Source organism: Apus apus, chromosome 5, assembly GCF_020740795.1.
Source record: "Apus apus isolate bApuApu2 chromosome 5, bApuApu2.pri.cur, whole genome shotgun sequence".
NCBI classification, from domain to species: Eukaryota; Metazoa; Chordata; class Aves; order Apodiformes; family Apodidae; genus Apus; species Apus apus.
In genome coordinates this window covers 642,476-656,739 of record NC_067286.1, presented here as the reverse complement: position 1 = coordinate 656,739, position 14,264 = coordinate 642,476, and the positions used below count along the sequence as shown (strand labels likewise).

Sequence of the window (14,264 nt, the reverse complement as noted above, 5' to 3'; positions counted from 1 at the left end):
ACAGGGCTGAGGCCGGAGAAGGAAGCTGGATGTTGGTGGGAAAACACGACCAGAAAACTGAGGCTTGATGTATTTCAATGACTCTTCTTGCAGGGGAGCTGATGATGAGCCTCCTGTGGTATTACAGACCGGAGCACACTCAGGGAGGCCGCAATCCCAGTATGCACCAGGTGAGCCCCCCGGTGCCAGACTGGTGTCCCAGTGTGTGTGTATCCCCGCGGGAGGAGGGGATGAGCCCGAGCATCCCCCTGCATTCCTGGGTGGCCTCAAGCTGTGAGGCAGCTGTTGCCAGCTGTGCTGGGCAGTGGTGTCCAACAGATGGGCCTTCCCCAGGTTTATTGTGGTGTGAGGAAGCTCTGGGCTGTGGCAGAAACTGCTGGGTTCTTGACCTGGTCTCCTCTACTACATTTCAAGGTTTCTTCCTTTAATCTGAGAAAATCCTGTGCGTAAAGTGAAGAGCTGCTCTGCCTGCTGCCTCAGGAGTGGGGAAGAGTGAGTTCATATGGACCCAGGGGTCAGAGTCCTTCCCAAAACGTGGGTTCTGGGTCACCCAGGAGGGCAGAGCTCAGTGCAGCAGCTCCTGCTGCCACTGAAGGCTCTGGAGCACCAGCCTCTGGGGCAGAAACCCCTCCAGCTGCTGCTGCAACCCCAGAAACTTGTTTGCTTTGTGCAGAAACGGGGATGCATCCTCCTCCCTGTGTGGATTTATGGTGAGAACTGGCTCGAGGAGGTTGTGCCAGTGTAACAGGGGTTGCCTTGTAGAAGGAACAAAGTGTGACTCATCCTCACTCCACACCACGCTCTGCTTTGCACGGGCTCATGTTGGTGACTGAACAACCTGGTTTTAAACCAAGGATGGAGAATTTACTGCTGTTTTCAAACCACCAAAATACTTGGTGCCCTTTTCCTTTCCCCCCCCCCCATTTTTTAAATAAAAGGGGAGGGAGGGCTGGGGAGTTGTGCCTGCCTGACCTGCAGGGCACAGGTGAGTTCCTGCACTACCATGTGGCACCTCCCAGTGTCCTGGTCCCTAAAGGAAGTGTCTGTATCCAGTTGTGTTTTAGTGTAGTCTGGTCTGGAGGAATGAAGCCAGTTTTTTTTGCACAGCAGCTTAATTGCACAACACCTAAATGAGAGAGTGTGTTTGGGCTGAGCGGCTGGGCTGGGCTTGCCAAGCATGACTCAGATGGTTTTGATGCAAGGAGCAGAGCAAAAGCCCAGCCAGGTGTGGCAGTTCAGTGCTCTGATGGAGCCTGTCCCCCATCGTGACCCTTTGTCAGCCTTCCCTTCCAGCCTCCTTCCCTGGAGCTGTGAGCAGAAACAGAGCCTGGGGTAACACTTCCAGGCTTGGGCAGAGCATCCTTATTCCCAGAGATCATCTTTGCTGATCTAACCACACCTGGAATGCTTTCAGATGGCTCTGTCTGGGTTGCCCCACATCTAACCCATCCTGCCAAGTTTCCTCGGTTACCCTGGGAAAAAAGACTGTTGCTGCTTCCCTCACCAAGGCAGCCTTTTAAATGGAATTGGGGTGAGGAAAGGGTTGGAAATGAAGGGATTCTTTTAGCTTTGATACAGAGATGGATTAGAAAGACTGGTCGTGTGTCAGAGGGTCATGTGTCTATAAAGACAGCAAAGTGCTGTTCAGCCTGCATTCCAGTTCTTAGCTGTACAGATGAACTGGAAGGGTTTCCAGCACAGGGAAGGAAAAATGGAGGAAGAACATCCCTAGGAGCTGGGAGGGATGTGTGGGTGGGGAATGCTCTGACCTCCTGCCTGCAGGAGCATGGCTCACTGGGTGTTCTGGCTGTGGTGTGAGGGCTCCTTCCATGTGGAGTCTGTGCTTAAAGTCAGGTTTTGGACAAGCTGGAGCAAAGGCACCTGCAAGAGCAGGGATTTTTCTGAGCCTCTGCAGTACCTGCCCTGAAGGACTCTGCCGTCTTCCCTCTTCCCTGTCTCCTTGTCATTCCCAGGTGTTGCAATAGCACTTTCAAAATGCTGCTTTTATTTTTTCCAGCTCAGCTTTGCAAAAGCTCATCTCCTGGGATGCTTCTCAGTGGGGGCCACAAGCAGCCTGTCACCCCCAGGAGGAAAGAGGAGGTTGAGTGGTGCAGCTGGTGGTGGCCTTGCTGCTCAAGGGCTTTTGTAACGTTGGCAGTAGGTGTGGGGTGTGGACACTTGGCCTCACAAAGTGTTAAATGATGGGAGAGCTTCAAATGCTTTGCTCACATGTTGCTGGATAGACGTCTGGTGCATGCTCTAGGTCCCAAAACACGTGGAAGGTGCCTGGATGATGTGAAATACTTCCTCTAGGGAGAATCTGCTGTGAGCTTGCTTTGTTAGACTCCCCTTTAAGGGGATGGGTGAAGGTGTGGAGCTGACCCTGCCTCCCTGGGCTCCTGCCAGCTGGGTGACCTCTTCCTTCCTTCTCTTGCAGAACGAGATCTTTGCGTCCAGGCATCAGGACGAAAACAGTGTTGCCTGCATAGAAGAGAAGTGCTACGTGCTGACCTTTGCAGAGTACTGCAGGTAGGTGGTGCTCTGAACCTGCTGCTCCCCAGACCTTCCTCTGTCTCCAGCTCCTGCCACCCTCTGAGTTTCCAGTCCTCACCCAGAACTGGCTCTGGCTGAGCTGGATGAGCTGTGCTCTACAAGTGCTGCTTCCCCTCTGCAGTTGTTACGTCTCTGTTTTGTGCAACATCTGTGCTTTGAGAGGCTCACAAATGTGTGACCTTATACCACAGCAGTGGAGGACAGGGCAGGAAAACCTTCCTCACGTGGAGCTGAACCCTGAGCAAGGCAGGAGATCATCCTGTCCATCCTGCCCGTCCATCCCGCTTGGCAGCAGCAGTGCTTGGAGCAGGGATGGAGCCTTTTGCTGTTGAGCTCTTGCTGATTGAATGGAAACTGTCAGTGAGAACTTCCCAGCATCCATATCCACCACTGCCAGGCTTGGGTGGATGGCTGTGCAGGGCAGAATGGAAATGGGGCTTGGGTGGACACACAATCCATCATGCAGAACAGGGCTGTAAATAAATCTCTTTGGTTTCGCTGGGCTCCTCTGCTGAAATGTGCAGGCTGACCATGCAGGGGGTGTTCAGCATCTCTGGGAACTGAGTGTTGCTCTGCCTTTGGAGAACTCTAAAAAAAAAAAACCCAAAAAACAACCAACCAAACACAACAAACAAAAGCAAAACACCCAGCTCCTGTAGCTTTGGATCCAGACAGCTCCCTCCCTTTCTAACAGCCCAGTCCCCTGCAATAGCTGTTGGCAGGAATTTGTGTGTTGCTGTGGGCAAGGTTGCCTGTGAGAGATGTTCCCTGAAGGCATCTTGAATCCTTCTGTGCCTCAACCACGAGCCTGATGCATGAGCCTTTCCTGGGGCTAATGAACAAAAAGGAGGCCAAAGCAGTAAAAGCGAGGTGGGTTACTGCAGTTTCCTAACTGCAGCTCCCACCCGTACAGACACAGGAACCCTTGTGCTGCTGCCCGCATCCCAGGCCAACAGCAGCAGCTGGTCCCTCCTCTCCAGCAGAGCTCTGCTTCCCTCCTTCCCAGCCCCTTCCCAGCAAGACGGGTGGACACAAGCAGTGGGGGCTGAGCTGGTGCTGACTCTTCCCATTGCCTTCCAGATTTTGTGCCTTGGCAAAGCGTCGCGTCGAAGGGATCCCGGGCAGGAAAACCATGATGGTTCCTCCCTCGGAAGAATATTCCACCCCTCTGCACCGCAAGGTGCCCGAGGACACTGACCCCGAGCTGGTTTTCCTCTGTCGTCACGTCTACGACTTCAGGCACGGGCGCATCCTGAAGAACCCCCAGTAGCCCCGTTCCCCGTCCCGGCGGCACCGGCACATCCCGGCGCTCCAGGGAGCCCGGAGCGCTTTGCCCTGGGGCTGCAGGAGCAGCTCCCGGGGAGCCAGGCAGCAGTGGAAAGCACAGCACTTCATGAAAAGCATAAATGAGAATATATGCGTATAAAATAAATATATGTATATAGATATAGGTACCTGCATATGTAAATCTATATCTATATATGTATCTAGAGATGCATTTATCGGGAGGGGTTTGCGAGGGATAAAAGCCAGTCAGCTGAAGCCAGAGCCATGGCTGCTGGGAGTGCTGGGAAGGTGCAGGAGGGGTGCTTGGGTGCAGTGTGCCAGTCAAGCTGTGACAGTTCCGTGGTTTTCATGCCCTGGTGAGAAGTGTGAGGACCCAGAGCAGTTCCTGGCAGAGCACAGGAGTCTCCGTTGTCCCACGGGACAGACTGAGGATTCCCAGTGGGAGCTGCTTCAAAATACAGCCGTTGCTTGGGAAGCTCCTGGGATGCAGAGTGGCCTTGTGTCGTGCTTGGGTTGGTTTTGCTCCGCTGGGGGAAGAAATTATTCCTTTTCCCTCTCCTTTTTCTCTTCCCCTCACCTCGCTGTTCCATGATTCCCCCCCTGGGCTGGGGCTTGGCAGGCAGGTGTGGAGCCCGGCTCCAGGGAAGGGGCAGGGGGAGCAGGGTGGCCTCCATCTTGTCTCCTCTGAGGATCATCCCAGGGATAGCAGTGGCTTTGCTCTCTTCCCAGCTTGTTTCCCTGTGACAATTCCCAGTTCCTGTGTGACCCTACATACCTGCAGTGTGAAGCAGCCAGAGGCCTGAGGGGGAAAAGGCAAAACCTTCTCTTGGGTGTTTTCTTGTGGGTTTTTTTGGCTTTTTAAACAATTCCCTCCCTTAGGTGAGGTCCTGAGCCCGGCTGTGCTCTCAGAGCCATCAGCTTCTCCCCCTCCAGCTCCCAGAGCAGCCTGGTGGCTCCGGGAGGGAACGGAGCCCTGGGAAAGGTTCACATGGACAAATGTGCCCCACAAGTATCGACCGCCTCTTGCCTTAGCCTGTAGGTCCTGGAGAGACCTTAGCTGATCAGAACACAAACTGCTCAGTTAATTCATTCTAAAGCAAACCAAGGGGCAGCGTCACTGCCCCTCAAGCTGCCCACACCAGGCTGGGAGCCCAGCTCCAGCTTGCACTGCTGGGGAAGTCAGCAGCATCATCCCACCTTCCTGCTGGTTGGAATCACTGACAGTGGGGATCTGCGTTTTTCTGGGTCTTTTGGGGCTTCTGAGCCCACGTTCAGTGGTGGAGGTGTTCATCCTGCTCTAGTGGTGTCCTGTCAGTGGAAGTAGCTCTGCCTGTCCGTGACTGCAGCAGGGTGGGATCTGAGGGCTTGTGGCCTCACGCCTGGAGAGAGAACTGGAGAGGAGACCCCACAGCATCACATCCCTCACGTGGAAATGGCCTGTTAGTGCAGGAGCTCTCCAGAGGTTTGCTCTACATACCAAAGAGGGGAACGTGTCCAGGAGACTGTGACTGGAGAGGAGCTGATGAGACCTGGGTGAGCAGGGACGATTCCTGCTCCGTGTTGTGGAGGATGCTGGAAAGCCCAAAGTGTTCTGGCCTGTGGAGCCCAGGGAAAAACACCTGACAAAAACCACCAGGGACAAAGCCAGGAGGTTTGCTCCTGGGTGTGCAAGCGAGAGAACTGGTGGGTGAAGCAGCTTCTCATTTATACCTCGAGGTACTTGTTGGTGTCAAAGCAGTTGCTCGGATTTCTCCTCCATTACCATGGGCAGGGGTGGGCTCTTGGGGGGGTGCTGGGGCAGGGTGGGAGTTGGGAGCATTCCTGGGGCTCCTGGGGGACAGTGCAAGGAGAAGGGGCTTGCGTGATGCTGGGAGCAGGTGCTGGGTGGCTCCTCAGCAGGGAGAAGCAGAGCTGCTGCTGCCTGGTGCACAGGGGAGTGGTGGCACAGAAGGTGATGGGAAGCCCTCAATGCACGTGTTGGATGGGGAGGGCCTCCTGGGACACCCAGCCTGCAGCCAGCCAAGCCTTCCCCTGGGAAAAGTGCCCTCAGACATGGGATGTTTCCCAACCCCTTGCAAAGTCTGAGCACGGCTGCACAGCTGGGGCAGGGCTGGAGACCAGCCTTGGGAACCACAGGAACCCCCTGAGACCCCTTCTGGCCCCTCTCCCACCTCTGTCCTGGCTCCTCTCCAGGTGGAACAGAAATCCCACTCTCCCTGGGTCGGGAACAGGCTTTGCCCCATGTCTGGGGAGGACAAATCCTGACTCTTTGTTGTGTTAGATTCTGCTTGAGGCCAAGAATATTGTTGGAGATTCACGTGGTTGCTTATGCTGTTGAGCAAACAGCATGTAAATGAACTGAAATGTCTTATCCATAATGAAAATATTTCATGCTTTTTTAATCTATTAGATATGGAAATATTTTTTGAAACTGAAAATGCAGTCGGTAGAATTTAAATTGAAACGTAATACATGTAAAATATATTTTAGTTGATAATTTTGTAAAATGCACTTTTTTTGTGTCTCTTCCCTGGTTTCCCAGATCTGTATTTCAGTGTTTACAGATGGAATGAGAGCATTCCCTATACCCTCCTTCTGTGAGAAAGATATATTAGAAGTAATTCTTAAAAAATAAATTTGAAAAATCGTATTGATTTAGAAAACAAAGCAGTGCTGCTCTTCTCTGCCCTGCCTGGACGTCCCTGCGGGGCAGGAGTGGGAAGTGCTTGGAAGTGCCAGGGTGAGAACGGGCTTGGGTGCTGGGGTGAGGGATCTGGATGCAGCCAGGACCAACTGCTCTTGGCTTTTCCAGTGAAAATGGAGTTGCTGGAAGGAGGATCCATCAGGGTTGACTTACTTTTTTTTTCCCATGTGTTCTTGGCAGTGACCATCATAGGAGTATTTCAGCTTCTGGGGCAGGCAGGGTGGTGGTGGCCAGAGGTGTCTCTGCAGGGCTTGGTGCACCAGCCCCTGCTTCAGCAGCCCCAGGAGGACACAGCTTGAGATGTTCCTTCTGGAAAAGCCTCCAGAGTCGCTGTCTCTGGAAGGGCAGCTTGGTGGCATCACCATCAGGGTGTCTGCACCTGCCCCAGAAAACGGCAAGAGGGGGAAAAAGTGGGAGCAAGAGAGGAGAGGAATAACGTGACCTGCTGGGAATGGTGCAGAGGGGTTGGCCCCTCAGGAATGGGATCAGGCTGCCCGATGGAAGCATCACCGTGTGAAGGCAGTGAGAGGTGAGATCTGGGGGTGTCAGCAGCAGGTCTGGGGGTGCCAGGCAGTGCCCGAAGGGTGCAGGAGGATGGAGGGGCAGGCAGCCCCCCGGCTGTCCCTGCTCCTCACCCCTGGGATGGAGCAGACACCTGTGCCCTGTGCGTGCCCCACTCCTCTGGCTGGCTGGCTGGGAATGGTCCCTCACTGGGGACAATTAAAACTGAGAAGCAGCTTTTCCATCCCAGCTCTCCCCACCTCGTCAAAGGGATAATCTGTGGCGGGCTGAGAAGTTGGGATTAATGTCAAAGAAAATTGGATTTACTGTAGAAATCTGCTACCGAGGGAGCTGTGCTGAGCTGCATCCAGCTCTGCATCCGACCTGCAGCAAACTCCTCTTGTGCTGCGTCTGGTTCCAGGGGCTTCCTGCTGCTACCCTGGGGCTGTCCTGCCCGCAGGGTCATCCTTGGAGGTGACACCAGGTGTCAGCAGAGGTGGGCTCACCTGGAGGGGTGTGTTACCGCTGGAATCCCACGCTGCCTTGGCCAGCTGAGAGTCTCCTGGTTGCTCCATGTCTGGTTTTGATAACCTGAGGGTGGTGGAGGTGAGCAGCAGAGCCAGCCTGTGCTGGAGGTGGTGTCAGGAGGTGATGGAGCACGGGGGGAATTGCGGGGGGGAAGGTGGCACTTGGGGGGCTGGGGAGGAGCAGTTGGGGCTGCAGGCACCTGCAGAGGCTTTGGGTGAGGTTTGGGTGCTGGGACAAGCACGCAGGATGGGTGGGAGCAGCTCCTGGTGCCAGGAAGGTGCCAGCTGGGCTCCTGGCACACACCACTGCTGGGGCTTTCCCGGGGGGCTTTCCCACCACGGGCCTGGCTCCCTGCAGCTCCCAGAGGGAGACCCAAAGCGGCGCTCAGGACCTGCTCTGGTTCCCCGTGTGTCTTCCCCACGCGAGCTCCTGGTGACTCCCCCAAAAGCCACCAGCTCCTGGTTACGTTGAACTGCTGCTTTGATGCTGCTAATGAGAAGTGACTGTAATTGTGCCAAGAGCCATCCCAGCCAGCAGGCAGCAGCAATTTGGACTGTCACGTTCCCGTGACGGAGCGCGGTCTCTCCCGGCTTGTGCCCTTGGAAGCAGCAGCTGATGGACCAGCTGTGCCCAGCAGCAGCTCCTGTGTCTGCCTGAGGAGCAGCCTCTGGCAATGCTGCTGCCACCCGGGGAGATGGGACATGCCCCCATACTGCCCTGCTGGCCCCAGGGAGCTGAAGTGTGGGTGATTCCCTGCTCCATGGTGCCTGTTTCACCCTGTTGCTACAGGGAAAATGTTCAGCCCACGGAGCTGGGGGTCAGGGCAGGAAACAGCAGATGCTCCTGACCCCTCCGTGCTGCTGTTAGCTCCAAGCTTCCATAATTCCCCCCCAGTCCTGGGGAAGAGGGAGCTGTGCAGGGAGCCCAGCCAGGACCACCCTGCTCCAAACCCCAGAAATCCATTGCAATCAGCCCTTTATCCACTGATCCGCCCTGTGACACGCCCCCCCCCACCCCGAGGGTGTTTATTGCAGGGCTGAAGGTTTGTTCTTCCCAACACCTGCCTGGAATGGGGGTCAGGAGCTCTGCAGGGCCCCTCACCTAAACCTCCCCAGGGCACAGCTTTGGGGACAGCCACCAAGAGTGGCTCCTTCCAGGGCCACCACACTCCAGCACCAGGAGAGGCAGGAGAGTTGTCAAGAAGAAGGAAATGAGCCCAAAATCAGGGATGGAAGAGAAACCAGGTTCCCACTGCTGGCCTCCCTGGGACACGTGGGCACCCAATATCCATAGGGCCAGCACAGGACCCGCACACCCTGCCAGAGGAGCCATGAAGTCATGGTGTGGCCTTGGAACCAGCTGCAAGGGGGTAATTAATAACTGGGAATGCTGTAATGGTGGCACTGGAAATGGGACTGTGTCGGGAGCCAAGGGAGTGGGGTGGAGGCCAGGGGGGAGTCGTTGCTATAGGGATGAGATGGCTTTTCCATCAGAGCCTCCAGTGAGAGCACTTAATCCATTTTTAAGAGGGAAGGATATTTAATAAAGGAAACCTTTTAAACTGGATTTACAAGCCACGCTGAGTGGAAGCACCATTTATTCTGCAGCTTCGTATTTAATTTTAATATCTCCATAAACCTCTCCAGAGTGCTCTGCAAAAACAAGCCGGAGCCCGAGCGGGTTCAGCCGCCCCGTGGTTCTTAAAAGCAAATTAATTTAACGATGCTGGGGGGGGAGGGGGGAAGAAAAGCCTGCATCTTGATGAAGGCAGGAGCACAAACGTGTGTTAGAAGACAAACTGTTCAAAGGGAGAGGTGGCTGGGGAAGGGGGTCGGGCAGAAGCTGAGGAGCACAGGCTGGGAGTGCCCGGCTTGGCGGCAGCTGCTGCTTCTGTCCCTGCAGGCTTCACCCTCTGTTCCTTGGGCCAGATTCTGAGGGAGGTTTATGATGAAGCAAGAGATGATGCTTCTCATGCAGGGTGGGGTGGCTGCAGTCCTGGGCTGTCCATGAGGGCTCTGTACCCCCCACCCCCAGGGGCTGCATCCCCCACCAAGGGCAGCCAGCAGCTCCATTTGTGCTTTAATAAGTCGCCTGGGATCCCCAGGGTGAACCCGCTGGGTCCCCACCAGCTCTGGTGTAAAATCATCTTCTTCTTTGGGATGTCTGAGACGTGTGTCCCAAGCAGAGGTGACACTGGGCTCTCCTGCACAGACCTGGCTGGCAGAGCTGAGCAGGAATCCCTGGGAGCCCTGAGCAGCCACCGGTCACCCACTCGACTCCCGAGGAGGAGGTTTCCTCCTTGCTCTGTTTCCTCTGAAGAATATGGATCATAATCCAATAATTTAATCAGTAATCAGTTGGAGCAGGGCTGCAGTGACCACGCTGGGTCTCTGCTGGGAGGAGGGCAGGCACCTGCATAGGCAATCCCATGGGAAGCTGAGACAGGGAGGCTGATCTGGGCACTGCGGCGCCTGGCAGCATTTGGTGCTTCATCAGTGAGGAGGTTCCAGCAGCTCTGCAGGGTTTCCCACTGGAAAGTGGGTTTGTGGCTCTTCCCAGATCATTACTGCTCCACATGCTGGGAATGTTGTGGTTTCAGAAGCATCAAGTGCTCTGGGAAGAGCTGGTAGGAAAACTTTCCTCCTTCCCTGTCCAGCAGGTAAACTCTCCCTCCTCCCGAATGCTGTGGCTCAGCCCTCCAGACCAGATCTCCTGAATTTCCCTTGATTTTGATTTGTTTTTCAGCAGGTGGGGATGGAACCTCACGATGGAACCTCCCGTGTTCCTGATTTAAGGAGCAGCACGTGATGCCCCCTCCAGTCCCATCCTGGCCAGCAGGAGCGGCAGGGAGGGAGCAGCACGTTGTGCCTCTGGATGTCCCCTTGCCTTCACTGAAGACATTTTTCCCTCTTTTCCCCCCATATGCACAGGTAAGACCCCCCAGGTGGGGGAGCCCACCAGCCTCTGCTCTCACGGGGGTGAGGAGATGAATTCCTCGAGCAGGGGACTCTTCAGTTGCAATTGCTAAATTGCTGTAGCAATCAGCCCTGTTCCCCCTGTCCCAGGCTGGGGGCTGTTCCTCTGTGTCCAAGCCCAGCCCCCATCTGTATTCCAGCCGAGTGCAGCGAGTGACTAGGGCTGGATTCACACCACAGACTATAATTGCAGCCTATAAAAAAGGAATAATATGCTGTGTTAGTGCCATTTATTTTACCATATTAGCTGTTTTCATGCACACAAACAAGCCAGGTTGGGTGTTGTTCTCGCCTCCCTGTGAGATGAAAGCTGGGGTACTCCGTGGGAATTGGTTTCCCAAAGGGATCTCCCTGTCTTGGGAACAGGGAGAAATATTGGAAAAAAATTTTAACAATATTTGAGAAATTTTACTTGTGATTTGACCTTGCTGCTTTGCAAGGGGTTTCCTTAGAAGCTGTGATCAAAATAGGGGGGTTGTGGCCTGGCTGGGGGTCCTGGGGGGACCGTGACCCCTGGGATGTGGGTAGAATCACATAATGAACCTGGGGGGAAAAGGATTTATTGGTGAAAGAGCCAAAAACACAGTCCTTGATCATGCAGTGCAAGGATTGCAACACCTGGGTCAGCTCCCTAACTAGCATTCTTCTGAAATCTGGGAAGAATGCAACGTTATTTATAGATGGGGGAATCCCTTTCCTATGCCTTTCTGCAGCAAGACTCATTCTTCCAAGGTGAGGAAGCACGAGGGGGCAGGTTTGCTTACTCATTTTCTTCCTCTTGATGTGTATTTTACATTCATCCTGTTGGGACAGATGTCAGGCTGGAATTCTTGCTCAGTCCATCTGATTAACGATGGTGCACGTGTTATAAGAGCTCCCTTTTCATGAGGGGTGGAATTTGCTCTTTTCTGTTTCCCTTTACCTAAATCTTAAGTTTCCTCCCTCATTTTCTTCTCTTGGGTGCTCGTTTTCAAAGCCACCTTTATGCTGATGCATTTAAGGCTTGAAAACTCTGGAACCATCTTTCCACATCTGCTGCATCGATAGGAGCGTTAAGATCAACGATGAGTGTTTATTCATTGGAAAACAAAAGCCACCAAAAAATCAACCTGTGCTTGCAGCCTCTTGGTTTTTTGGGCCCGGATTTGGACCCCATTCCCTCTCCTTCCTTTCAGGGCAGCCACCTGGGTGCTGCAGGAGCAGCTCAGCCAGCCTCCGGGGCAGGATGTCCTGGCTGCCTGGGGAGAGGCACCTCCATCCCTGCCACCCCCTGAATGCTCCTGAGGTGCCACAGGGAAAGGACACCTTTATTCCCTCACCCAAACCCAACCCTTTCCCTCGTGTCCAAAAAGAAACAGGTCTGAAAACACTGATTTTTGCTTTGAGGGAGATGGACTGAGCTGATCATAACAATCTCCTCTGAATTATTTAGCATTTTTATCCAGCATGTTTGCATTTTTTTTACCCTAGAGATAAGGAACTCTGCCTTACACAGAGAGCTGATTGTGAGGTGGCTTCTGTGCTTATCCACTTGGTTAAGAGGCTTTATTAGTCTAAATGACTGGATAATCTCTGGACATGCAGCCACAGCCTCAGATCTCATCTTCTTTTGCTTGTTTCACTTCTTCATCTGGAGCTGCTCTGTCCGAGGGGTCTGACTTGCCCACTCTGGGAGTCACTGTCCCCGTTGCTTGTTTGGAAAGTTGGCATCAGCTCAACTGTTGCTATTCAAAGAAACCTCCTTTTGTTGCTGAGCTTTTCCAGGAGCCTCGGGTGTTCTTCCTTTCTGCAGTCCTTCTTCTCACAGACCAAAATAAAGGTCTGTTCTTACTCAGATGGCCAGCAGAGCCTTGGTAGGGCACGTGGCAGTGCTTGTGGTGGCCGTCAGTGCCCAGCCTCACTCTGTGCTGGAAGGACAGGGGTGTCCCCCAACCTTTCTTTCCACCTGCTCTAGGAATTGGCACTTCCCTTGACAAACCAGCATTCCTGAAAGCCAGGGCTGAGCTCTGCTGCCTGCCCCAAACCCGAGCGTGCCCCACACAGGCGATGCTGGGAGATGAGCCCAGTGTAATGCATATCATGTCATAATGCATCAAACAGGAATTGTGCTTTCATGTTCTGCTCACGGGAGGAGAAGGCCTAGAGAATTATTCAGTGCCACCTGAGGGGGCAGGTCTGCTGCTGCCATGGAGCTCCTAGGGGAAAGGCAAACGTTGGGGGTTGAGAGCATCTTGAAAATCACAGCGAGTTACAAAAACACCTGTAGGAAGTCACTGGGGGGAGGAGGCTGCTGCTGCCCCCCAGGTAGATAGGGAGCACTCTGAGGTCTGGCAAAGCACCTCCCAGGCAGGGCTGTGCAGGTTTCCTCCCTCCCACAGAGCTGCTTGTGCCCACGGGATGCAAAGATTGAGTGACTTGGGGCTGGTGATTGGGGCTCTTGCTTCTGCACCGTTTCTAGGCACTTTAGGCTCCGTGTGGATGGAACAGGCTCTTGAAGTGCAGGCCAGGATGCACCCAGGTACAGAGCTGAGGGCTGGTTTGGTTCACCTGTTGGGCAGGCTGCAAAGCCAGCCAGTTTTCCCAGGCAGTGGGATGGCCCGGGAAGGCTGCTCGGGGCCGAGCTACAGGTGTGGGGACAAACAGGGATGTGCCCGAGTTCCCCAGGTGGGGATTCCTACAGCTGCTGTGGGTGTCTGTCCAGGCGGAAGAGCAAAGGGACAGACTCTGGAACGTGGGTTTCAGCACTTTATTTCAGCCCATGTGGGGGAGGCAGCTTCTTGACACCACGCTCTGCACGCCCTGGCAAGCTGCAGCCATAACATCAGTCTGGAGAAACGAGCAGCAGAGCTTGAGCAGAGGGCACCAGCACCCAGTCAGCAGGTCCCTCAGAGGAAGGAGGATGTCTGCCAGCCTCCTGCTTCCCAGGCTGGCGGTTTCACACTTGGATCAGCCAGGCCTTCTGTTCCACCTGTTCCTGGAACTGGGACACGGCCAGGGTATTTATTCCCTCAGCCAAAGCCAGGGGGGTTGCCTTTAGCTATCTGGAATAAAGTGGCAAAGGTAAATGGAAGGGTTTGAAAGCGCCTTGAAAAGGGCTGGGAGTGGTAAAAATCCTCCTCTTGTTTCTGTAAGAAGGAACTAAACGTTTCCATCCCTTGTGGTTTGAAGTATAAACCTGCAGGCAAACCTCAGTGGCCTGAAGTTGGGTTTCTTAGGTGGCATTTTATTTGCTAAACTTACCTTTTCTGAAGAAATGAGTCTGTGAAACATACTTCTGTAGTTTTTTCTGCTCTGAGCATGAGGCTTCTTTTAGCTGCTTTGAGAATCAAATTAATTGGCATCCGCAGTGAACAATAGGCACGTTCAGTATGAGCACAGTGATTTTCTCCAGTGACAGGGGGTTCAGCCTTGCAAAGGAACAAAACACCCCCCCTGAACTGTGTATTTGCTTGGCTGTGCTGTTTCTGTGGAGACTTTGCATCCTACCAGATACCTGTGTTATTCAGACCAGACCTTAAATCCAGGTTGTCTTGCACACTGGGAGAAAAATAAACCCACTGTCATCGTGGGCAGCCTTCTGTTCCTAGCAGTCTGGAACATATTTTCAGAACACCTCTGTTATCATCTATTACTACTCCAGACCTACAGGTATTCGGGGTGAATAGAAACAGGAGAATTGGTGCCAGGCTAAGATGCCTTCTAAGAAGTAAAAACTT

The 14,264-nt window shown here is 53.8% G+C and overlaps 1 protein-coding gene across 1 annotated transcript in view; it reads left to right on the top strand.

The window, feature by feature from the left end:
* Positions 1-3,999, top strand: part of BAHD1 (bromo adjacent homology domain containing 1) — a 35,005-nt gene extending 31,006 nt beyond the window's left edge. The window contains exons 5-7 of the mRNA XM_051620755.1: positions 94-170; positions 2,438-2,529; positions 3,634-3,999. Coding sequence (XP_051476715.1) covers positions 94-170; positions 2,438-2,529; positions 3,634-3,823 — 359 coding nt within the window. The 3' untranslated portion in view covers positions 3,824-3,999. The remainder of the gene's footprint in view (positions 1-93; positions 171-2,437; positions 2,530-3,633) is intronic.
* The last annotated feature ends 10,265 nt before the right edge of the window (positions 4,000-14,264 follow it).